Genomic DNA, 26,214 nt, shown 5'->3' with positions numbered 1-26,214 from the left:
TGCACAGCGCGTTTCTTCCGAACTACTCTGTTGTTTGATTACTCTTTCGTCTCTCCTGTAAAATTTTGATTTTGGGAGTTTCGAGGTTTCCTTATGAGGCCGACGATATGCCACTGCCATTTTGACATAAGCTCATGCGCGCCCTTCAAGCAAGAAAACGGAGTTCAGAAAAGACACTCCGACCTCCGATCGAGAAAAACGGGGTTGCACTCACACACTTGCAACTTTTTGTGTATGAACACAAGGTTAGGTTAGGTAAGGTAGCAGTGGTTGTCAGGCAAGTTACCCGACAAACTTAGACCATTATGGATCCATTGTGATACCACAAAGACAAGCAAGTTGGAACTCACTAGCCGAACCACTCGGAGCTTCTTATGAATGAAGATAGACTTTTAACGTCCGTTTTCACTAGATCGCTAGTGTATTCATAGAAGAATTCTCCTAGATGGAGTTTTCTTCTACTAGAGAGAGCAGGGCATGTGCACAGAAGATGTTGAACAGTTTCCTCTTCTTCTTCGTCCATGCAACTTCTGCAGAAATCGTTAAAGAACACTCCCATTCTTTTTGCGTGTCTTACTATTAGACAGTGTCCTGTAAGAACACCTATGGTGGAGATAATATGCATTCTGTTTAAATTCAACAAACCCTTTGAACGTTTCAAGTCTATACAAGGCCATATTTGTTTAGTAGCTATGCAAGTAGTGCTCTGAGTCCATCTGAGGTTGGTTTTCTTTAAAGCGTCCTGCTTTAGCATAAGTTTACATGTAGCGATAGGTGTTCCTATATTGTTCCTTTCTGGTTGTAGAGGAGTGATTGTTCCTTGTTTGGCAAGTTCGTCTGCCCTGCAATTGCCTGGAATGTCACTATGTCCCGGCACCCATACGAGGTGAATGTTAAACTTCAGACATCTCCTTTAGAGATGTTTGACAGTCGAGGACCGTGATTGAATTTGTAGTGAGAGAGGCAAGAGATTTAATGGCTGCTTGACTGTCCGAGAAGATCCGAATATCCGTGTTGGATATTACGTTTTCTCTACGCCAAAGAGAACCTCCTTAATCGCCAGAATTTCTGCTTGGAACACGCTACATTGGTCTGGTAGATTAAGTTTTTCCGAGAATATACCACTTCCTACACCTTCGTTGGTTTTTGAACCGTCAGAATAGAAGTGTAAAGAGTCATTGTCCAGAGTGCTTAGGTCCTCCCATTCAGTTCTGGAAGGAATAGAGTTCTGGAAATTATTACCGAACACCAATTGAGGTGTGGTATAGTCAGGGGCGTATACAGGTTTGCTCCTTGGGGGGAGTCATTCCAATTTTTTTTTTTTTTTTTTCAAAAGTTTTGATAGCAGGCATAAACCTGAAAATGGGCTTTTTGAATTATTAAAAATTAAAATTTGTGCGTCTTGCATTTCGAATCGAAAAGTTCCGAATGTAGTTCTAAAAATAACCAAACAAAAACGGTATGAGATTCGTTTAAGTTTAGCGTTAAGCCTTAAAGCCTAGAACGCTGCTGATGTGAAACGAAATTTTTCGTCGGTCTCCACAACGAAATGCTTGCGAAATCTGGACCGAAAAATATTCAAAAATTGCAAAACATAAGTGAAAAAAAGCAAACACGCATCGCAGAAAGACATGCAATGACAAAATGAACAACAAAAACAAACAAAAAAAATCAAAATGTCATTTTTCCACACACAATGAATGTCCCCGGCAATTGTTTGTGTGCGAAAAAAAAGTTTAGACTTTCAATTTCGTTGTGCCGAACAGCGTACTACAGAACGAAAAGTTGAACGAAATTTTTGGTTTACCATTTCGTTGTTTCATTTTTGTATGGGATTTTTCGTTTCTCATCAGCAGCGTACTAGGCTTTAACTATGACCAATTGAGGCTATCCTCTCCTAAAAATAAAATGTACTGCACGAGTACTTCGATTGAATAATTTGCCTTAAAACAACTGTTCATTGTTTTCCGCTAGCCCAGAAAGTTAAAATAAAAATCGTTTTTACTTAATAACAGTTTTAACTTTTGAATTAAAAGTCTTCCTAACCTCAGGCAAACGAATCGCAAAGTTTTGTAAAAAAAATTGCATTTGAAAATATAATTTTTTTTTAATTTTGTTTTAAAATTGAATGGGAATTTAAAATACCTCTATTAAAATAGTAAAGACAAAAAAAATTATTTTGGCGATATTTTCGAATTCGTCCGTTTTCAGGTATTAATCAGCGATTTACAATATAAAAAACATTCAGTTGTATTTATTAGATTAAGCCCTGCTTTTTCAATCGTCAGATAGACTATCAGAAGAATAAATGTCACTATAAAAAAAAACTTTTAATCCTAGGAATAAGCTCTAACTAAGGTTTATCTAACTATTCAAAAAATTAGCCCTAAGTGATATTTAATAATAATATTTAAATTGCCTTAGATAATGTTGCTTACATTGCTTCTATAATTGGCTGGCCATTGATGATTAACAAATCGATAGTTGTTTCAAAAAATGCAACAGATCTAGCAAATTTAGTATGTACAAAATACTGTCATATTCTGTAAGCAAACAAAATTCACCAAATTTTATCAGACGAATGTATTGAACTGAAACATTGCAAAAAACTAAAAAGATTTGAGAAATGATATCCTTCTTTAACATTTTGCCGATGACGAATTTTATCAACAGAATTGACCTCCACACAGCAAGGCCACAGAAAGCTTCCCTATTTAAAACATATTTTATTCACTTCATCATATAAAAAAATAGAAGAAATGTCTGCTTCTTTTATTTGCTGGTAAGCAGTGTCTTGCCCTTAAGATATTATTTTTGTGTACCTACCAGATTCAATTTCTTTTAAAAAGCTTTGAATATACAGTACCTTAGCATGTTATTAGGCCCAAGCGAAAAAATACAATTTTTCGGTTCAGTTTTTGCTCAGTTTTTAAAGTTTTTGTCGAAATATCTGGAATTTTTTTTTTTCCATTTACTTGCACATATCATGTAGATACGGATTGGCTTGAAAAAAGTTTAAAAATTCATACTTTTTGATAAAAATAACGTACAAAAGGGGATAAGCTCCAAAAAACTTACCCTATGGAATTCACGCCCGGATAATTACCAGACCGGTCCAATACTTAATTTCTTGTACCGAGGAATAACGTGACCTTCTTAACTTTATGGCAAGGACCCAATCTTGCATAAATATAGAAGTTTCGAGCCTGGAGCCTATTCCGAAATCGTAGAATCAAAACGTTCCCAAGCTCCTTTTTGTGTTGGTCTGGAGTTATGGCGTTTTCAATAATATAAAAAGAATCTCATCATTTTCCTGAAATAGTAAAACACCCAATAATGACCAGAGGATGTTTTTTTATTGGAATAATGTACTTTGAATAGCTGTGCTCTTCTGGTCTTATAAAAAAGAAAAAAACAACCCCAAATCTAAGAACATTTTTTACTTTCCAGACGATCAGAGCTTCTATATTTATGTAAGATTGGGTCCTTGCCATAAAGTTAAGAATGTCACGTTATTCCTCGGTACAAGAAATTAAGTATTGGACCGGTCTAGTAATTATCCGGGCGTGAATTCCACAGGGTACGTTTTTGGAGCTTATCCCCTTTTGTACGTTATTTTTATCAAAAAGTATGGATTTTTAAACTTTTTTCAAGCCAATCCGTATCTACATGATATGTGCAAGTAAATGGAACAAAAAAAAATTCCAGCTATTTCGACAAAAACTTTAAAAACTGAGCAAAAACTGAACCGAAAAATTGTATTTTTTCGCTTGGGCCTAATAATATGGCAAGGTGCTGTAATAGGTACGTATCCGGATTTTGTTTCCATACAAAACTCTACAGCACAGCTCAACTAATATTATCGAACGAATCAAAATAATCCTAATCCAGCATAGCGTTCGCTAAAAATATGACCACATCCCCAAAATATGGTAAAATAGTTTGTTTGAATACCAAAAACTTTTTTTACTTTTAATTTTCGTTCATGTTCTAAAATTTCAACGTTTTGAAAATAACACCGGCACACAAAATAAAAAAAGTGTCATGTACCAGGAACCACACCTATCTTTCTATATATTTTTTTGGGGCACGCTGAATCCGAATTTCAAGTCCGTTTGACCCTGTCACCCTCCAGTTTTGAGTAAAATGCAAAAAACTCAAAAAAAGGAAGTTTTTTGCCTTTTTTTGGGGTCTTTTTTACATTTTTCTCAAAACTGGAGGGTGACCGGGCAAAGCGGACTTGAAATTCGGATTCAGCAGGTCCAAAAACATATAGAAAGATGGGTCTTGTTCCTGGTACATACAACTTTTTTTTTGGTGTGCCTTTCACTGTCGCGAAATGTCGCTTACATCCCCGGCACACAAAAAAAAAGTTCCATGTACCAGGAACCAGACATATCTTTCTATATGTTTTTGGACCCGCTGAATTCGAATTTCAAGTCCGTTTTGCCCGAACACCCTTCAGTTTTGAGAAAAATGCAAAAAACTCCAAAAAAGTCATAAAAATCCAAACAAAATGCAGTCACAGCTCAAAACTGGAGGGTGACAAGGCCAAACGGACTTGAAATTCGGATTCAGCGTGCCCAAAAACATATAGAAACATAGGTCTGGTTCCTGGTACATGACACTTTTTTTATTTTGTGTGCCGGTGTAATCTTACTCAAGAGATTTCAGTATCACATAAAAAATTCTTTTTTAAGTTCTGAGTTCTTGGGGGGGGGTCATGACCCCGTGACCCCCCCCTTGTATACGCCGTTGGGTATAGTCTAAACGATCCGGAATGAATCCGAAGTTGTTTAGAATATTAGTGTGGCCAATATAATTATTGGTCCACTGAATGGTCGCTTTTAGACGAGTAGCTGAGCTTGCTGCGACTTGTTTGCTGAAAATGTCTAGGGGTGTGAGATTTAGTAGTATGTCGAGGGCACATAAAGCTGACCTTTGGACTTTGATAAGCTTGTTTAAGTTTATCGCTTTGTCCAGTGCAGTCCATCAAACTACCATCCCGTATGTAAGTATTGGTCTTATGTCCAGGTCAGTTTTTTATCAAAAATGAGTCCTAGATATTTAGCTTGATCGAATAGAGTAAGTGTTACATCTTTAATTGTAGGGAGTTTGAAGTCTGGAATCTTGTATTTCCTCGTGAAGAGGACAAGTTCCGTTTTGTGGGGATTAATATCCAATCCACATCCTCTAGCCCAGTGAATTAGCTTGTTTAAAGCTGTTTGTAGCAATTCTGCAAGTGTCTGTGGGTATTTGCCCGAAACAGCAATTGCCACATCATCCGCATAGGCTATAACCTTAAAACCTTCTCCTTCTAGGTCTAGCAGCAGTTCGTTCACTACCAAGTTCCATAGGAAAGGTGATAAGACCCCTCCTTGAGGGGTCCCTCTGTTGGCTGCTCTACGCGTTTTGAAGTTACCCATTTCTAAACTGATAATCCTGCTGCTGAGCATGACCCTACTAACAATTTTGCTTCTATAATGCTTTATAGAAGCAACAATTGCATCTGTAAAGCTTTATAGAACCAAAATTGTTTGTCGGGGATTCCTATCATGTTCTTAAACGGGTCTTCTATTTTGAGATTGTCTAGAGCATTCATGATTGCTGAGTTCCTGACATTATTGAACGAACCCTCTATGTCTAAAAAAGCGACAAGAGTGTACTTTTTGTAGTGTAGGGAATATTCAATGGTGCTGACCATAGAATGGAGAGCTGTTTCCACCGATTTCCCCTTAGTGTAGGCATGTTGTGCCTTAGAGATCAGACATTGTTCTATTTCCTGTCTTAGATGGATATCTATCATCCTTTCTAGAATTTTAAGTAGAAAGTATGATAGACTAACAGGTCTATCTATAGTTGGATTAGTTGAAAGGATTTTCCTTAGTTTAGAAGCTTCAGAGGAGTCTTCAATTTTACTACAGAAGTTCCTCCAAGAGGATCTTTTACTTTTCCGTAGTTGTTTCTTGTAACTTTTTAGAGAATCTTTATACAGGTCCCAGTCTGATGGGTTCCTTGTTTGTTTTGCCCTATTGAAAGCCTTTCTACAGTCTTTCCTGAGCGGTTCAAGCTCTTTGTTCCACCAGTGCGGTTTTTTCTTTCCTCTCATTGTGGTAAGAGGACAAGAGTTAACCATGGAGTTGTTGAGAGCTTTAGTGAGATCGTTGACTTCTATGTCAAGATCATCAGTATTTGAAGGGAAAATATTGTCCTGATTATTATAGCAGGTATTGAAAGTTTCCCTATATTTCACCCAATCGGTTTTCCTGTAGTTACGAAAACCAGTGGGTTTTGTACATTCATCTTCGAGGCTGAATTGAATATACCTATGATCTGAAAATGAGTGATCATTAGATCAACCTCCAATTTCTTATCTTGTGGTGAATTGTTTGTGATATAAGGGTAATGTCCAATACCTCTTGTCGGTTCTTTGTGACAAAGGTAGGTTCATTACCAATATTACAAATTAGGAGACAAGTACTAAGAATAAAATCAAAAAGTGACTCAAATCTTTCATTTACGTCAGTACTCCCCCAAACTGTGTGATGAGCATTAGCATCACTACCAATTAGGAGATCTACTTTTTGGCTCGCTGCTGCTGCGATCATTCGCCCAAGTGTCTCTCCCGGAGGCGGTCACAATCATGGCCTAGATAAGCGGACGTAATCCAATACGTTCCTTTGGGGGTCTGTAGCCTAGCGGTTGTGATATCACGATCGCTGTAATTAGCCAGTAAAAATACTGTTAGTGTTATAGTATGCAGGATCTTGGCTCACCTTTATCCGTCACATACAGCAGAGAATAATCTTTCGTCACGAGTCCTCTCACCAAGGATTTTACAATCCAAGGTTTCTGGATCAGGACTATATCCTCTCCGGACTTACTTAGTCGGAGATGAATGGCGGCCAAAGCCTTTATGGAGTGTTGAAGATTAATCTGTACTAGCTGCAGCATGGCAACAACCAGTACGATCAACCTCCACCACTGTGGCATTAAGGTCCTCCGTTTCTGAGGTAGAGTTAAGTAACTCATCCTAATTGAGAGGGGCCTCAAGCGCGTCATTGTCAGTTTCCATATCGGAAAAACTGTCAATCATCACTTCATCTTCCATTTCGGGAGATATTGTTATGTATGAACACAAGTCGAAGGAGAAATCGTTTTGAAAAAACCAATAGATATAAAATCGGCTCCCCGATGATTATAATTTCCATACTAATTTGAGCCGCCTTCGGAACCGTTTTTGAGCCGAAGTCGGACTCAGCTCCGCCTGAGGCGGAGCGGATTCGGACCGAGGTCGGACTTGTTTGCTTGAAGGGCGCGTATGCCTGTTATTATTATATTATTCACTAGTTTAAAAAATACATCTGGATGTAAAATTGTCAAATGTCAAAAATAAATCCAAATCCAAAATAGTTTTAACGATGAAAATTGTTAAAAAATAGTTAAAAATGACTATTTCTTTCTATGTGTGATAGTGAACATCATGGATTTAGATTAATTTTTGACATTTCAATTTCTTTACATCCAGATGTATTTTTTAAACTAGTGAATAATATGGCCGTAAATGAGAAAAAAGTTGCGAAATGTAACATCGTGACGTCACAACATCGTTCCTTAATCCAATGTTGAAGTGTCAAATAGTTAAATTTTGTAATTTTTTTCAACTCAGCTTCTGGACTTGAGTTGCCATGTTAATCTGTCAAACACAACACAATTAAGAAGAGAGGGGAAGATGTGAGAAGAGAATTTTTTGTTTGTTTTCAAATTTGAAATTATTTAATGCATATTTTTGCTTCAATGTGCTTTGAATTCAATTTAAAAGAATTATTTCAGTATCAAATTAATTCTTTCTTGTTTATTCATTCATAAAATTGATCTCAAAAAATCTTACTTTGACAGATCAACAAAATGTAACATTACTTACTTACTTAGGGTGACCAGCGCCGTAAGGCGGCTACAATCCGCTGTGGATTTGGGCCTCAACCAACAAGCTTCGCCAGCCAGCTCTATCCTTAGCTCGCTGCTTCCAGTTGCGCACGCCAAGTTGATTGAGGTCCCCTTCCACTTGGTTGCGCCACCTCAGACGAGGTCTTCCTCTACTGCGCCGTCCCTCTGGGTTGGAGTCGAAAACTTTCCGGGCCGGAGCATTGTTTTCCATGCGCTCCACGTGACCTAGCCATCTCAGGCGCTGCACCTTCACTCTCTTGGCTAGGTTAGTGTCCTTGTACAACCCGTAAAGCTCGTTGTTGTATCTTCTTCTCCAATCACCATTAATACATACGGGACCAAAAATCGCACGAAGAACTTTTCTCTCGAAGCAATCCAAAATGTTTTCATCCGCCTTCGTTAAAGTCCATGCTTCTGCACCATATAGCAGGACTGGGATGATAAGGGTCTTATACAGGGACACCTTAGTTGCTCGAGAGAGGGCTTTGCTGGTCAGTTGCCTTCTCAAACCAAAGTAGCAGCGGTTGGCAAGAGTAATTCTCCGTTTGATTTCAGCGCTGATGTTGTTGTCTGTGTTTATAGCGGAGCCCAGGTAGACGAAGTCCTTTACTACCTCGAAGTTATGGCTGTCGATGGTGACGTTTTGTCCAATGCGTCGATGTTGGATGTCCTTTTTTGACGACAGCATATACTTGGTTTTGCCCTCATTGACCTTTAAACCCATTTTTGCCGCTTCCGCTTCGATGCTTACAAAAGCGCCATTGACATCACGCTGAGTTCTTCCGATTATGTCAATATCGTCGGCATATGCAAGCAGCTGGACGGACTTTTGAAAGATGGTGCCTCTGGTGTTGACGTTAGAGTTCTGTATAATTCTTTCAAGAACGATGTTAAAGAAATCGCATGACAGTGCGTCGCCTTGTCTAAAACCTTTTTCGACATCAAATGCTTCGGTTAGGTCTTTACCGACTCTGACGGAGCAGCGTGCATTCTCCATCGTCATCCTGCACAGCCGGACCAGCTTTGCAGGGATGCCAAAACTAGACATAGCTCTATACAATTCATCTCTGTAGATACTATCATACGCGGCTTTAAAATCGATGAACAGGTGGTGGGTATCGATTTGTTGTTCCTGGGTTTTTTCCAAGATCTGCCGTAATGTGAATATTTGATCGATGGTGGACTTTCCTGGTCTAAAGCCACACTGATAAGGACCTATCAGATTGTTGACGAACGGCTTCAGACGCTCACATAGTACGGCAGAGAGGATCTTATAGGCGATGTTAAGGAGGCTGATTCCTCTGTAGTTGGCGCAGGTTAGAGGGTCTCCTTTTTTAAGGATCGGGCATACGATGCTGAGATTCCATTCTGTGGGCATGCTTTCCTCCGACCATATTCGGCAGATGAGCTGGTGCATACTCCTGACCAGGTCATCTCCTGCTGCTTTAAATAGTTCGGCAGCAAGGCCGTCAGCTCCAGCGGCTTTGTTTGACTTAAGCTTGGATATGACTGCCTTCACTTCTTCCAAGTCGGGGGGACGGAAATGTTGGCCTTCATCGTCGATATTGAATGGTACAATCTGTCTTTGGGCGGGGTTGGCTTCGTCATCGCCATTGTAGAGATTGCAGAAGTGATCTTTCCATATTCTCAGCATCGCTTGCGTCTCTACTACGATGTTTCCCTGTTGGTCTTTGCAGGCTTCAGTTCTAGGTTTATACCCCTGAGATGTTCTTTTTACCTTCTGGTAAAACTTACGAACTTCATTCCTGTTATAGCATCCCTCTATTTCCACGATCGCTTCTTTCTCGTGTTGCCTCTTTTTTCTCCTGAGAAGCCGATGTTCCTCTGTTCTTTTCCGCTTGTAGAGCTCATTGGCAGCTCTGGTCCTTCTGTGCAGCGCCGCTTTGTATGCTTTCTGTTTAGCTGCATGTGCTTGCCGGCATTCATCATCAAACCAGGGGTTTCGTTGTGGTGGCCTTGTGAAACCCAGCACTTCAGAGGCGGCATCTCTAATGGCTTCTTGGCAGTGCTGCCACTGGTTATCTATACTTGCTGCTGGCGGCGTAGGACTTCTTAAGAGGTTATTCGAGACGCGATCGGAATAGGACCTGGCAATCTCTTGCGATTGTAGTCGCCCGACGTTAAACTTCCTCACAGTATTTCCTTGTGTTGGCGATGGTCTGGAAATCCGCATCCGTACATTGGCTACAACCAGGTAGTGGTCAGAGTCAATGTTGGCTCCTCGGAACGTTCGGACGTCCATAATACTGGAGGAATGTCTAGCGTCGATCGCAATGTGGTCAATCTGGTTGACGGTTGATTGATCTGGAGATTTCCATGTCCCTTTATGAATCTTGAGATGCGGGAAACGCGTACTTGCTATGACAACATTTTGCCCCGCAGCAAAGTCGACTAGCCTGAATCCGTTATCGGATGTGTTGTCGTGCAGGCTATGCTTTCCGACTGTGCTTCCAAAGATATCTTCTCTTCCTAGCTTTGCATTAAAATCACCCAGGACAATTTTAATGTCGTAGCTTGGGATTTGCTCGTAGGTTTTTTCGAGGAGCTCGTAGAAATTATCTTTGGTGGTATCGTCTTTCTCTTCCGTGGGGGCGTGTGCACATATCAGGCTTATGTTGGTGAATTTAGCCTTTATGCGGATTGTGGTGAGGCGCTCGTTGACGCAGTTAAAACTCAGGACGTTCTGCCTGAGTCTGCCTCCGATGACAAATCCACATCCAAATGTGCCCTGTTGCCGGTTGCAGTCGCCGTAGTAGATGTCATGGGTCTTCAATTTTCTCTTGCCCGGCCCTTGCCATCTTATTTCTTGGATGGCAGTTATATCTGCCTTATAGCAGTCGAGGGCCTCCGCTAATTGTTCGGCTGCACGTGGTCTGTTAAGGGACCTAACATTCCAAGTGCAGATCCGAAATTCATTGTCCTTATTTCGTTTGCTAGGGTCGTCATCAGTAAATCCGTCCGTATCCGAGGCTTGTCGTCGTTCCAAAACTACATCCTACTTCTGGTCGGGCAGTTACCCCGGCGGCAGAAGCCCCCAACCTGGAGGGCCAGGCCCTTTGATGACTCCAAGGACGAGAGGTTGGCTAAGCCGCTCCTTATAGACCTGTGCTCTGAATATGTCTGAGTAGCTCGTATAAGGTGTTCACCAAGTAGTTCGGCCTTACTGGAACTGGTGACGCTACCGTTGATTCTTAAAATGAATTCTTCCGCTACCGTCATTTGTTGGAAGTGCCTTGGTGGGAACACTCCTTCGTTGGGGGGGTAATTAGTAGCAACAGCCTACTCCGCTTCGACCTTTCGACCATGGGAGGCCCTTCTGCAAAACCAAGTTTCGCGATCGCATAGCTCTAAGCTTCATAGTAGTAGTCACCGTAAGCCCATCCGCCACGACAAGGCTTACCCCCATGGATGGGGGATGTAACATTAGTCGTTCCTAAATCAAAGTTGATATTTTCTAACAAAATCCAACAAAAACAAATACAACGATTTTTTTGACACAACAACCAAAGTTAATTTTATTTAATAAAAGAACGGGCCACCGTTGCATATGGGGCATTTCACGTGAAACCAGCAGCGAAAAATGTGGTGGGTCGCCAAATTTGTTCATATTTGGTATATGTATTCCTCAATCGAATTAAAAAATACATCTGGAAGGATTTTGAATTTTAAGCCTTGATAGCGGAGTTATGGGCTTCTAAAGTTTTGGAAAACTCTGGGAAGAGTTTATTTGAAAAATTTATATAAATTAAACGAAGGGGTAACAAAATTATTTTAATAATGGATTATATGCAAAATTAGACGTGCTTTTCAAATATGAAATCTAAACCGGAAATAGATTTATTTTTACGAGAGAAAACCGAAAGTTGGCACTTCAAATCCAAATTTAAGAAACTTCGACCATTTTGATATTTTTTTAAATAGTCTTAAAATAAAGCTTATACAATTTAGAAACTACATGCCAAATTTCAGAGTGGGATTTCAAGTCGTTTAGAAGATACATAGGTTTTAGTGAGGGGTCTTCGTGCATGTAAAACCGGAAGTACCCAGTTTTCTCTGCTCTGACCCAGCAGTTTGTACCATCCCCAAATTTTTTTGCCCATTCGATAGAGCATTGGCTGAATATCATTATCCTGATTTTTCGCACTCGCGAAATTCATCTTTCAGCCGCCATCTTGGATTTTAGTTTTTGTTGAATATCTCGATTTCTATTTATCCTACATAAAAGTTGTGTATACAAGAAACGTAGGAAATAAAATTTCGCGTCTTTTATGTTAAGAAAACTTTTTCGATATTCTTAATATTAAAAAAGTTGCAAGCCAAAAAAGAAAAAAAAAACGAAAAAAATGACAATTTTAAAGTTTTGAGCACCTTTATCAAAATTATGAAAAAAGGTCCTGAATTTTCTCTTGTAACATAAATCTCTAAAATACTTACAAATCATTTAAAATTCAATATTTGGTAAAAAAAAATTAAGAAAAAAGTAAAGATAAAAACACAAACAAAGAAGAGCATTTTTTAACAAAAAAAGTTTAATAACGTTTGTGTTTATAGCGTTACAAGAAAAAGTTGTATAGCAGAGTTGTAGAGAATTTTAAGGTGAATAATCTTTTCTCGGAAGGTTTTTTCATAATTTTGATAAAAAGTGCTCAAAACTTTAAAATTGTCATTTTTTTCGTTTTTTTTTTTCTTTTTTGGCTTGCAACTTTTTTAATATTAAGAATATCGAAAAAGTTTTCTTAACATAAAAGACGCGAAATTTTATTTCCTACGTTTCTTGTATACACAACTTTTATGTAGGATAAATAGAAATCGAGATATTCAACAAAAACTAAAATCCAAGATGGCGGCTGAAAGATGAATTTCGCGAGTGCGAAAAATCAGGATAATGATATTCAGCCAATGCTCTATCGAATGGGCAAAAAAATTTGGGGGTGGTACAAACTGCTGGGTCAGAGCAGAGAAAACTGGGTACTTCCGGTTTTACATGCACGAAGACCCCTCACTAAAACCTATGTATCTTCTAAACGACTTGAAATCCCACTCTGAAATTTGGCATGTAGTTTCTAAATTGTATAAGCTTTATTTTAAGACTATTTAAAAAAATATCAAAATGGTCGAAGTTTCTTAAATTTGGATTTGAAGTGCCAACTTTCGGTTTTCTCTCGTAAAAATAAATCTATTTCCGGTTTAGATTTCATATTTGAAAAGCACGTCTAATTTTGCATATAATCCATTATTAAAATAATTTTGTTACCCCTTCGTTTAATTTATATAAATTTTTCAAATAAACTCTTCCCAGAGTTTTCCAAAACTTTAGAAGCCCATAACTCCGCTATCAAGGCTTAAAATTCAAAATCCTTCCAGATGTATTTTTTAAATCGATTGAGGAATACATATACCAAATATGAACAAATTTGACGACCCACGACATTTTTAGCTGCTGGTTTCACGTGAAATGCCCCATATGCATACATCGCATTCTTTTCATCCCATTTACCAAAGAAGAGTAAATTTTTTCAGGAGAAACAATACTACTATTTTTTTTAGGGGAGAGATTTTGGTAAATAAGGACACACATACATCAACATAGTACACTTTATTGGTGGTTGTGTTTTCCCCTAAACCACTGAAGTTTGTTTTGCAGGGATGTGTTTAAAATGCACGGGAAAACTACCACATATAAGCACTGTGGAGTTTTTTCTCTCATTGCAGCTTGTAGGGTGGAAGAGAAAACCCAACCGAAGTCGCGTCTCTAGGTATTCCTTTCTCTATGTATTAGTTCATGTCGCCACTTTTTTGATGTGGCGCTCAGTGTGTTTTTTTTTATACAAAATTCGGCTTTTTCAAGTAACCACTACAGTTACTACCCATTAAACGTAGAACTACAGAAAAAACCGGTGAAATACGTACGTAAAAGAAGTACCTACTTCTTTTCCACTGAAAAAAGATAGGAGCTCGGGAAAAAACTCAGTTATGTACTTTCTGTATATTAGAATACGTGAAGCATCTATCTCTTTCTTGCATGCAAGATGAAATAAATTTCCCCTCCATTAAAAGTATAGACAAATGTAATCCAAAAGTACATTAGCGAAGCACATCTGGAAGTGCTTCTGATGTATTGTGATTTGGTAAATAGCTTTCCACGCCATCTACCACTTGGAGCAACAACCTGAAAATGATATAGATTTTTTTCCGATTTGCAGTTCAATGTAATTTCCATATAGTACAGGTAAAATAGTACATAAAATCAATAAATAAAAAAATAAATTGTTACACTCATGAAACTTGGCAAAAAATTTGCTTTTGGGATAAGAACCAAGTACAAAAAAAGTCTATAAAAAAAAGTTGGGTGGAAGGGTGTTTTTTCGCGGACAAGAGGGAGGGGGTGAAGGTCAAAAACATACTGAAAAAAATTGTTTGTCAAATGTCATCATATGACACATGTTTTCAAGGTATTTTTTGATGCTGAATCCAATGACATAAAAATAAAGTCAATACGATTGGCTTTTTGGGACCAATTGCAGATTTTACTTTCTCTTCGAAAAAAACACCCTTACACCAAAATTTTTTTTATGAAAACTCTTTATTTTTGCTTTCTATCCCAAAATCAATGTTTTTACCAAATTTCATTAGGGTGACCCATCATTTTTCTTTTCACTCAAAAAACTACCTAATAACCATGATATTTTTATAGACACTTTATATTCTTGTTTCTTATCTTAAAAGTAACATAATTGCTAAATTTCAATAGGGTACCACTAATATTACTCTAGTAATACACACTTCTTCAAATATACCCATATTTTCTTTACTTCTAAAAAAAACACCCTTTCAAATAAAAAAAATTTATAGACTTACATTATTCGTAATTTCCATTGGAAAGAGAACATATTTTATGAATTTCGTAAGGGTACCATTTATACCATTGATTTTATCGGACTTATCGTGGATTTTTCCCTATTTCCCAAAAAAACACCCTTTAACCTAAAATATTTATATAGACTTTTTTAGTTTTTGCTTTCTGTTATAAATGAAACATTTTTACCAATATTCATTGGTGTAATAAATTTGTCCTAGTTTTTGTGGTACTAATTCCGAATTTCATCATTTCTTGAAAAAAAACACCCTTTCACTCAAAATAATTTTTTACTTTTTATAGATTCTTGATTCTTATACCAACCAAAACTATTTCAACGAGTTTTAAAAATTAATAAAATATAAGTTAGCAGTTATGATACCTTTCTCACACACAACTTAACCTATCAAAAAAACACCCTTTCACCCAAAATATTTTTAAAAACTTTATAAATCCTTTGTCCCTGTTTTATCTTAAACCTTCATCCCAAATTTTGTCAGTGTAGCATGTTTTTCACATGGGTTTCGGTTATATTTTACCTGTTGAGGTCAAAAAACAAGCACCCTGGTTTTTAATCGGAAATAACTTTTCTTAGAGCAATTGTATTGACTTTATTTTTATGTCATTGGATTCAGCATCAAAAAATACCTTGAAAACATGTGTCATATGATGATATTTGACAAACAATTTTTTCAGTATGTTTTACCCCCTCCCTCTTGTCTGCGAAAAAACACCCTTTCACCCAACTTTTTTTTATAGACTTGGTTTTTATCCCAAAACAAGAGTTTTTGCCAAGTTTCATGAGTGTAACAATTTTTTTTTTATAAATGCCTATTTTACCTGTACTAATAAGAAAAAAACAAAAAAGACCTCGAAAGACATTTATTTTACGAATTAATTTTATATCAACGAGTATCAATTTTATGAGTGTTAAATGATAATAATATGTGTTTGTATCTAAATCAGGCTAAAATATATCAAAAAGAATAATAATTCCTATGTAATTTGTCTCCAAAAAGGGAAGCAAATCGCAGGAAAACAACAACAAATACTACAAAAAATATAGAAACTATTTTGGTTTAATTTTCTTTCAAAATTGTTGAAAATAAAAAAAAATGCTTACCTACTATTATTTGTGAAAAAGCAAACAAATAAAAGAATAATTTAATAATTGCTTTATTTTTTATAGTATTTTTTGTTGTTTTCAGGCGATTCGCTTGCACTTCTTAAATATAAATTACACAGGTATTATTATACTTTTTGATATGTTTTAAACCTGATTTAGATATAAACACATATTAGCCGTTTTTTATTATCACTTGATCCATATAGATCATTAATTAAAATGTATTACAACAACTACATGAGATCTTGCAAGATCACGATTCGTGATCCTGATGAAAAGCAAGATCACGATTCGTGATCCTGATGGAAAGCAAGATCTCATGTAGTTGTGGTAATACATTTTAATTAATGATCTATATGGATCAAGTGATAATAAAAAACGGCTATTATTATCATTTTACAATCATAACATTGATACTCAGTTTCAGGGACAGTTTTCTAAAAAAATTGACTTAATTTGGAAAAAAAATTATTAAAAATCAACAATTATACCTACAACAACGTGTTATACCTTTTTGTTGATTCAAAAAACTCTTCTTTTATTTGGTTTTTTAAAAAAGCTGTTTTTTTAAATAGTTTTTGAAAAATAAATTTTCAAAGTCAAAATTTTGGAAAAAAAAACTTGAAGAAAAAATTTTTGTACTAATTTTTCTCAAAATTTTATGTAATTAGGTGCTGATTTAGTTTCTCAAATTCGATGCTCTAATTTGATTTTAAACAAAAAAAGAAAACAAGGTGCAAAAATGTCTTGTTTTTGAGAAATAAAAATAAAACCAACACGATTTTTTTCTATTTTACGTGGAAGGACTTATAGGTAAATTGATTTATAAAACGTTAACCCTGATTTAATTATTTTTTTTTTAACACGGAAGTTTATAAGGGTACAATAAAGTTACATAGTATTAAGATGGAAATGGATTAGTCCTTTTTTCATTGATAGAACCACTGATCTGTAATTTTTTCTTATTACGACCCCATGGGGTCGCTGATAGGGAGTTAGGGTCAATAAAACCGCAATTTCAAAAATTACAACAAACATAAATGTACAACCAAAAAGCAAATAAAGGACATAAATCGCAGAAGAGAATTCAAATGGTAATTAGGGAAAAATTATTATCTTGAAACCTTTAAAATTAGAAAAAACAAATAATATGATTTAAAATGTCCTTAAAAAAATAAAAACAAGTTAACATTTTTTATTGAAAGTAATTATAAAAATTTTCGATATGATCCCCATTCTTTAAAAGGCAAAGGTTATATCTCCTTCTAATGGCGCCACATAAGTTTATGGTAGACAAATTTCGTTGCAGTTTGACTCCAGCGACTTCAATCCTTTGTTTCAGCGGCTCCAGAGATCCTATTTCCACATCGTAAATGTAATTCCTCATGAATCCTCATGCATAAAAGTCTAGGGGAGTTAAATCTTTGTTTCAGCGGCTCCAGAGATCCTATTTCCACATCGTAAACGTAATTCCTCATGAATCCTCATGCATAAAAGTCTAGGGGAGTTAAATCTGGTGATCTAGGTGGCCCGTCTGTGGGTCCCCTTCTTCCTATCCAACGGTCAGTAAAATGGTCATCCAGCCAGTTTCTTACCGGTAAGCTATAGTGTGCTGGTGCTCCATCTTGTTGGTAGATCAAATCATCTGCTATGGCCAATGGAACGTTGTCAATCAAATCCGGTAAAAGGTCTCGTAGGAACTGCAGATATGTTTCACCATTTATACTAGAATTCAGGAACTTGGGTCCAATCACTGTACTTCCAACTATACCAAGCCACACATTACAACTAAAACGGTGCTGAGACTTGTTTTGTTTTTTGATGTGTGGATTGGTTCTGCTCCAATAATGTAAATTGTGGAAGTTTGTTACCCCATCTCTGGTAAACTGGGCTTCATCCGCCCAGAACATCCTTCGAAAATAATTTCCTTCCATTTCCTCTCTAAGCTGCTTTAAACGACAAAATTCTGCTCGCAATATTTTGTCGTTAGAGGTGAGTTCCTGAACTGGAGTTAGTTGGTAGGAATGTAATCTTTCAGTGTGAATGACTCTCCAAGCTCTTGACTGGGACACTCCAAGCATAGCAGTTACCCTCCTGCCCTTCAAGCAAGAAAACGGAGTTCAGAAAAGACACTCCGACCGAGAAAAACGGGGTTGCACTCACCCACTTGACACTTTTTGTGTATGAACACAAAGTCGAAGGAGAAATCGTGGTGAAAAAACCAATACATATAAAATCGACTCCGCGGTGATTATAATTTCCATACTAATTTGAGCCACCTTCGGACCCATTTCTGAGTCGAAGTCGGACTCAGCTCCGTCTGAGGCGGAGGGGATTCGGAGAGGAGAAAAATTCCAAAAATTTGGGTCTTCTACACTGAACCAAAAAGGTACATAAAATTAATGAATTTGTACATTAAATTAATGTAAAAATTCATGGCAAATGAGCCAATGTAAAAATTCATTAAATTTAAGAATCTTTTTAAGAACAAATTCATAAGGGAATGAATATTTCTTAAAAATTAAGAATAAGTTCTTAAATTTTATGAATTCTGTTCATACACGAATTCGAAAATTTTTGAAAATGTTTAAGAAAAGTTTCTTAGATTTTAAGAAAAATTCATACAATTTAAGAATTATTTCTTATAATTTAAGAACAAAGTTTAAGAAAAGTTTCTTACATTTTAAGATTATTTCTTAAATTTTATGATTTTTTTCATAAACTCCGTAAAAATTTGAATGAAATATTGCTTAAATTTTATGAAAAAAATCATAAAAACTATGAATTTTTCTTAAAGTTTTATGATTGTTTTCATAAAGTATAATACACTTTTCATTAAAATGTGTGCATTTATTTATATAGATGCATATAATATACATTACCATTCCAAGTATTTAATTTGTTCCTGAAAAAAATTGTATTCCAATCAAACAAACAGCAAAAGAAAACAATCCAAAATCTAAAACAAAGAAATGAAACTGTAAAAATAAAATAAATTATTAAGTTTAAACGTTATAAAAATGTTTTATTGATCACTATCACTATACATTTCACTATAAATTTAATTTTTAACTTAATTTTACTTTTTTAATGGATGCATCATCTGGAAAGATAGAAAAAAGTTTGTATTAGTAAAATGAATATGTAGTATTTGGTTTAAAAAATCGAAAAAGCTAGAAGGTTAAATTATCCTATTCTTACCTTATTGTAATCGGCAGCATTAGACTCTTGAGCTGAAAAAAAAAAAAAAACAATACAAAATTGAATAAGTTGGGGAAAGATAAAAATATAAAGAATTTAGGTACCTATGAGAAATGTTGATAGTATTAAGTTAAAACAAAATTTAAATATTTAGAGAAATAAAATAAAATGAAACACTTACTAAATTCAATGTTTTGCTTTAGTTTGCAATGACAATTTCAAGTGTACAGCATTTGTTGAGAACCGCCTGCCTTTAATATGGTTTTTATTTTGTGTTGATTTTTCCACTTTTGCCGGTCCAAAGTTGAAGATTATGTACCTACGTGCCACCATATTTCAGAAACAAATCAAATTACGATTTTCACTTTTTAAATATGCACCTATACCTAACAAAAAGAAATAAAATACATTTAATAAATAAAAGAAAGCAATTTTTAACATTATATGTTTTTATACTTATCTGAGTATATGGAAAAGAGGCAACAGCAACCAACAATATTTTACACTGTTGAAATATACTTATAATCTTCAAAATTGTCTACGTGGTTAAAATGGTTAACACTATAATAAATATTGTCTTTTATTCACAAACTTTTATAGCTTGTTTCGGCAACTACCGTCGACTTTGAATATCAGATTTTAAATTAAATCCTCAAAGAAATCTTTCTAAGGCATAGATCCAGAACAACAGTTATTATTTTGTAGATTGATGAAAAAATACATAGACTTTAAGAAAATATACTTAAAAACTCACAACGTAAGAATTTTTTCATAAATTATATGTATACTTTCATAATATTTAATGAATTAATTCTTAAATTTTGGAAAAATATGAATTTTGATCATAAAAAGTATGAACAGATTCTTAAATTTTAAGAATAAGTTCTTAATTCCAAATACAGGATAACGGTAAAATATTCGTTGTTTATCGATTAATGAAAAAATACATTCATTTTAAGAAAAAATACTTAAAAACACAAAATTTATGAACTTCTTACAAATGTAATTGAGAAAATGAATTTTTTCAATTTTAGAAGGGAAAAAAGTCAATTTTAAAAATCATTTTAACTCAAAATACAACTGAATGGAAAATAATAGTAAATTTCATTCATTAAAGTATGTCCAGATTCTAAGATTCAGCAAAATATTCTTTCCAATTGAAGCTTGAAGTTTATGAATTTATTCATAAACCTAGGTATTTGTTCTTAAAAAAAATTCATAAAAATATTTTCCATAGGAAAATTTTTATGAAAACTGATTCTTAAATTTTATGAATCTTTCTTAAAACTAAACTTTTTTTTTAAGAATTTGTGCTTAAATTTAATGAATTTTTCTTAAAAATGTATGAATTTTGGTTTATGAACGAGATTCATAGTTTTTAAGAATAATACTTTTTTCAGTGTACAGTGCTGCTAAAAACATTCCGGATTTTTTTGTCATTTTCATCAATTGACATGTTATAACACAAAACTGGAACAGAATTTAGGCTGTGATAAACTTACCGGATTTTTTAATGTTAATGTTCAAAGTTTATATTTTGTTCAGTAACCTTTGTTTTTGAAAGCTGCTTGGCACCAACGAAGCTTGGACTTGGTCAATTTAATTAAAATAAAACTATGAATATGCACCCAGTAATTTTTCAAAGCTACAAGTACGTTAGCACCTTTTTTTCCGTTTTGTTACCGTAATTGTATTTTTTTTTTATTTAAAGTGTTTCTTAAGATCCTTTCATTGCTTACCTTTTTAGACAATGCTTAGTATAAAGAAATGGCCTTTTTCCGAGCCGAAAGACATAAAGACCAAATCTCTCAACAAACCCTTTCTTACTGTACTTGATGTTGAAAGCAGATTAAGCTCCTCACAAATCGTTTAAGAAGTCGCAAAAGGATCTTTTATCGAAAAACTTTATACGCCTATCAGAACGCCTCATATTAAGCTAGTAGTTCTTAAATAAATCAATATAACCTTATTTCATGGTTCAGAGACCAATTTCTACAAAAAAAAATGCTTCTTATCAGAGATCAGAAACAAATCTCAATCTATTGAAAGGTTTCTTAATAACTCTTATTTGTTGCCATTTGCAATATTTATTTAAAAAAAATAAAAATTTCGGTCAAAGTCTGAGAAAAACCATTATTTTGTATTTTTTTATGTTTTGGTCAACCAGTGAGATTTATCGCTGAGAGAAAAAAATAAATCTCATATGCAAATGTATTACCTAATTAGAACATCGGTCTCCTGAAACATTCGAAATCTCATTGGTTTTGTTTTTCGTCCCAGCGACTCAAATCACAGTGGAAAAGACATTTTCGTCTTAACATTATTATTATTAGTTGAATTTAATACATAAACTAAGAAAAAACATCCTTTTCATATTCATTTTTGCAATTTGCGGGTGGCAATAGTGCAGTGGATGTAGTGCTTGACTGCTAACCTGGAGGTGTGGGTTCGAGCCCTACCTCAGGCAGCATTCTTTTCTTTATCCCCCAGCTTGGAAGCCACCAGTGGGATTATATGAGATAATAATCATCTTATTCTCAATTCACTGTACCAACGAAAAAAAATTCTTTCCTATCTTTCTATTCCTTCTAACTAGTGCCGTGCAGTATGCAATTAAAAAAACCTAAGGTCTTACAGGCATATAGCTAAAATTATTATTATTATTATTATAATTTGCATTGCATTTACATTTACAAATAATTGTGACCATTCTTCACGTTTGAAATTAATTATTAGTATTATCGTAATAGATAACTTTCTTCCATGCCTTAAAACTTCTTTTTTAAAAATCAAGTTGGTCACAAAATCGTTTTTTCTTTCGCGAAATGTTAAACTGATAGTTTAACTCACCATGGACATCAAAATTAAATTTTAATTAATCCAAAAATAAAAAGAAATGCCACTCAACTTTTCATGTGATTAGGGATTTCAAAAACCTTAATCCAATTCTGTTCTTGGTTTAGTGATGGTGTCTTTTCAAAATTCAGCCATTTTAGAAGATTGAGACTAATGACCATTCTATTTACTGTCCTAAAATTACAAATAACAACTGGTTTTCACTTTTATTCTTGTCGTTAATTCCCCAAAACTGGTAGCACATTTAAAAATTTACTCGTCTAAGAGTGTTTTTTTTGCCTTTTTTTCCACCATTCATTTTTTTTACCCCCAGAATGTTTGTATCTGAAGTCTGGAAAGAGCACATTCACAATTCGTAATTTTTTTTAACCATACCAGTACTGGTGGATCCTTCAGTGTTTGTTTTATTTCTTAAGGTGTTTTATTTAGCGATTTTAATCCATCCATGTTTTTCAAAATGGTAGTATGATTATTAAATTAGACTTTGGAAAGTCCAGTTATTTGTTTTAATGGTAAATTTCATCGAAATCCACAAAAACATTAAAGATAACAACGGTGTACCTATTCTGATTTAGAAAAAAATAAGTTAATTTTTCCTCAAAAAATACTTTACAAGAAAAACAATTTTGAAATAATTTTAGTCGTTGCTTTTTCTAACATCTTAAACTATCAAAAAACAATAAAACTTTGTTAGGTCACGCACCAATATTGGGGACAAACGGTTAATGAACATTTGAAAAGTTGTGTACCAATTCTGATGAAAAGGATTGTAGTGTTGATTTTATAACTCACGCACCATATAGTTTTTCTAACAAGGGACCCAAGTGACAACATTTTAGGTATTAAATAGTATTTTGGCCCATATAACATACATATAATAGGTATATTTATCCATTTGTCATTGGTGTGGAATGATAAATCTATATAATATCAACTCACAAAACTTCTTGCAGCACGATTTGTACGTTAAATGATTAAAATATTCACACTTTATGAAATTTTGGTACGATTCGTCATTTTTCTTGGGACAATTTTTATCAATGTATAAAAAATAACCCAATTTAACTTATGTACATGTCCGGGAACCAATGGAAACTTTTCTAACGGAAACATTATATTCATAGGTGCGTTGCAATTATTTGAATTGGTAAATAAGACAAAATCTCTAATTAAATGTTGTTTTGATTTAAAACAATACCTGGATATCAATATTCCACCTCCATGATTTGGACCCATACACAAATAATTCCTATTTAATTGCTTCTCTTCTAGCCATGTGTCGTGTTCTGTGGTCATCCGAGTTTGAGATTTGGCGATGCGGTCCACTTTATTGAAATGTGGGGTTCAAATCCGAATAATTCAATCATTTATACAGGTTCTATGATGAATACTTTTTGGATCTTCCAATATTTTAATTGATTTGTATTTATTTTTTTAGAACCTGACTTCCCATATCTTCAAGTGCTGGCTCCTTTCCAACCCTTGTCCATGAAGGCATTCTATTGTCCCATCGATACGTCACTGAACTATCAACAAGCAAACAAGCTGATTAAGGAACTAAAACCTAGTGTCTTGGTTATTCCTGAAAACTATACAAAACCGCATCCAATTGCTCCACAACTTTATATTGAACAACCGGTAATACTCATATTGAAAGGTCATATAAATTCTGCTAATTGCTTCATTTTTAGGACAAGAAAATCATCACTTTCAAATGTGGCGGAATCATTCGATTGCCACTCAAACGAAAAATGGATCGAGTCTATCTTAAGGACTTTGCACATGAGCTACGAACTACGAACTGCGAACTGTGGATGGTCCCATATTTTGACATATCTTTCACATGAGTTAATATTTCAATTCGCAGACAGCTACGAATTGTCAATTGGGTTCAAAGATGTGTACTCAAAAAAAAAAGTGAAATAGAATCGTAGGAACGTTCGCTTTTGTTGTACAAAGCTGGATTGGCTTCAACTTCCAAAATTAGTTTTTCGTCAAATTCCTATAAATATTTAAGTCATATGAATATTCATGATATTTAAAAAATTATTTGTGTTTTTATTTAATTTGTAATTACCCTTTTCTCCATGTTGTCCGCAGCCATGACCAGAATAGAAAACAAAAACAAGAGTAATTTTGAGGTTAAGTCGCGCGCGAACAATTTATTCGTTGTAGTGTGGATGGTATGTGGAACGCGAATAGAGTTTGACAATTCGTAGCAACCAAACTGCAATTCGTAACTACCAAATTGTTTTTACAATTTTTTCTTATTTTAGCAAACAAAATGCAAATTTTAGTATTCTAACATTAGTATGAATTGGTTTCTTATAATTTGAATCATTTTTTGTTTGAAATTGAGTCGTAGAAATGTGTTAAATCTCGTTTGTTCGTCCATTCGTTCATTCGTTGGTCGCTCTCATGTGCAAAGTCCTTTGCATCTGAATTAGCATCAAAAATTGTTTCTCGTGAAATAACTCCCGGTGTGACAATATCCACATTAACTGGAATTCCTGAAGTCGAAGATAAAGTACATAATATTGCTCCATGTGATGATGAATCGGATAGTAAAGCAAATACAAGTGCTGGCACAACTCTACATCTACCTAAACGTGAAGAAGTTCTAAAGAAAGTTAAATATGAATATGTAGGAGTCGATATAGATTTGTTTATGAAGAAATTCCAAAATTAGTTTTTCGTCAAATTCCTATAAATATTTAAGTCATATGAATATTCATGATATTTAAAAAATTATTTGTGTTTTTATTTAATTTGTAATTACCCTTTTCTCCATGTTGTCCGCAGCCATGACCAGAATAGAAAACAAAAACAAGAGTAATTTTGAGGTTAAGTCGCGCGCGAACAATTTATTCGTTGTAGTGTGGATGGTATGTGGAACGCGAATAGAGTTTGACAATTCGTAGCAACCAAACTGCAATTCGTAACTACCAAATTGTTTTTACAATTTTTTCTTATTTTAGCAAACAAAATGCAAATTTTAGTATTCTAACATTAGTATGAATTGGTTTCTTATAATTTGAATCATTTTTTGTTTGAAATTGAGTCGTAGAAATGTGTTAAATCTCGTTTGTTCGTCCATTCGTTCATTCGTTGGTCGCTCTCATGTGCAAAGTCCTTTGCATCTGAATTAGCATCAAAAATTGTTTCTCGTGAAATAACTCCCGGTGTGACAATATCCACATTAACTGGAATTCCTGAAGTCGAAGATAAAGTACATAATATTGCTCCATGTGATGATGAATCGGATAGTAAAGCAAATACAAGTACTGGCACAACTCTACATCCACCTAAACGTGAAGAAGTTCTAAAGAAAGTTAAATATGAATATGTAGGAGTCGATATAGATTTGTTTATGAAGAAATTGGCGCAAGATGAAATAACAGATATTAAAACAGAACGAATTGGAGGTGTATTAACGATAAGCATACCAAGTGAAGATACGATAATTAAAATTGATGAAAACTCAACGCATATTGTGTGTGGGGGTAAGCAGTCGTTGAGACTGAAATTGAGAGATTCCTTAATGAAATGTGTGCAGCAGCAATATGCACATCCTCAAAAACCACCCGGCCGAGTGCACCACATGCAAACTCAATTTACATTGGGAAAAAAACCAACACCTTTACCCGAAGGTACACCAATGCATCCGGATGTGATGCGAATGACTGGGAATCGACAGCAGGTATTTAATAACATTAATATATCTCCTGATCATTGTTTAATCAATATCTTTCTAGAGAAAAACGAATCAGTAGGAGGTATCAACAAAGGAATCAACCGTGTATTCACTAAGTGGAGGGAATACTGGACTTCCATAGGTTCACCAACAGCAGCAGCAACAACAAATGAAAAGATTTATTTTATTTAATATTTATTTTAATATTGTATTTATTGTAATTTCTTTTGTTAAAAAAACATTAAAATTAAAAAAAAAAAAATTTTCAGTGAACAAAATTGATAAACAGGCGGAGGGGATTCGGACCGAGGTCGGACTTGTTTGCTTGAAGGGTAGAGGGATTATGATCCACCAAATCCAAAATTCTTTCGTTAGCGGCAACTGATTCCTCGGTAAGTGGTCTTTCGCTGCTTCGACATTCTAGCACTCCGTACTCTCTCAGTATTCGGTGGGTTCTGGAAAAGGTGCCACGACTAGGACACCTCCTTTTGGGAAATCTTCAGCTTCCCTTCA

At 34.9% G+C, this 26,214-nt stretch overlaps 1 protein-coding gene and 1 long non-coding RNA gene across 2 annotated transcripts; one reads left to right on the top strand and one right to left on the bottom strand.

Moving 5' to 3' along the window:
* Positions 1-18,981: 18,981 nt before the first annotated feature.
* Positions 18,982-19,917, bottom strand: LOC129905786 (uncharacterized). The gene is made up of 3 exons (XR_008770659.1): positions 19,333-19,917; positions 19,152-19,183; positions 18,982-19,053 (listed from the first exon to the last, which is right to left on the bottom strand). It is a non-coding gene; the product is annotated as an uncharacterized LOC129905786 (long non-coding RNA).
* Positions 19,918-23,342: 3,425 nt separating this feature from the next.
* On the top strand, positions 23,343-25,951 carry LOC129908684 (integrator complex subunit 9-like). Its single transcript, XM_055985372.1, has 5 exons — positions 23,343-23,382; positions 23,446-23,645; positions 24,373-24,651; positions 25,075-25,707; positions 25,763-25,951. Exons 1-5 carry the CDS (start codon positions 23,343-23,345, stop codon positions 25,778-25,780), a joined length of 1,170 nt encoding a protein of 389 aa, XP_055841347.1. The 3' UTR covers positions 25,781-25,951.
* The last annotated feature ends 263 nt before the right edge of the window (positions 25,952-26,214 follow it).

This window comes from Episyrphus balteatus, chromosome 1 (assembly GCF_945859705.1).
Source record: "Episyrphus balteatus chromosome 1, idEpiBalt1.1, whole genome shotgun sequence".
Classification (NCBI taxonomy): domain Eukaryota; kingdom Metazoa; phylum Arthropoda; class Insecta; order Diptera; family Syrphidae; genus Episyrphus; species Episyrphus balteatus.
The sequence above is the reverse complement of the archived record's forward strand: the minus strand, read 5'-3'. Positions and strand labels throughout refer to the sequence as shown.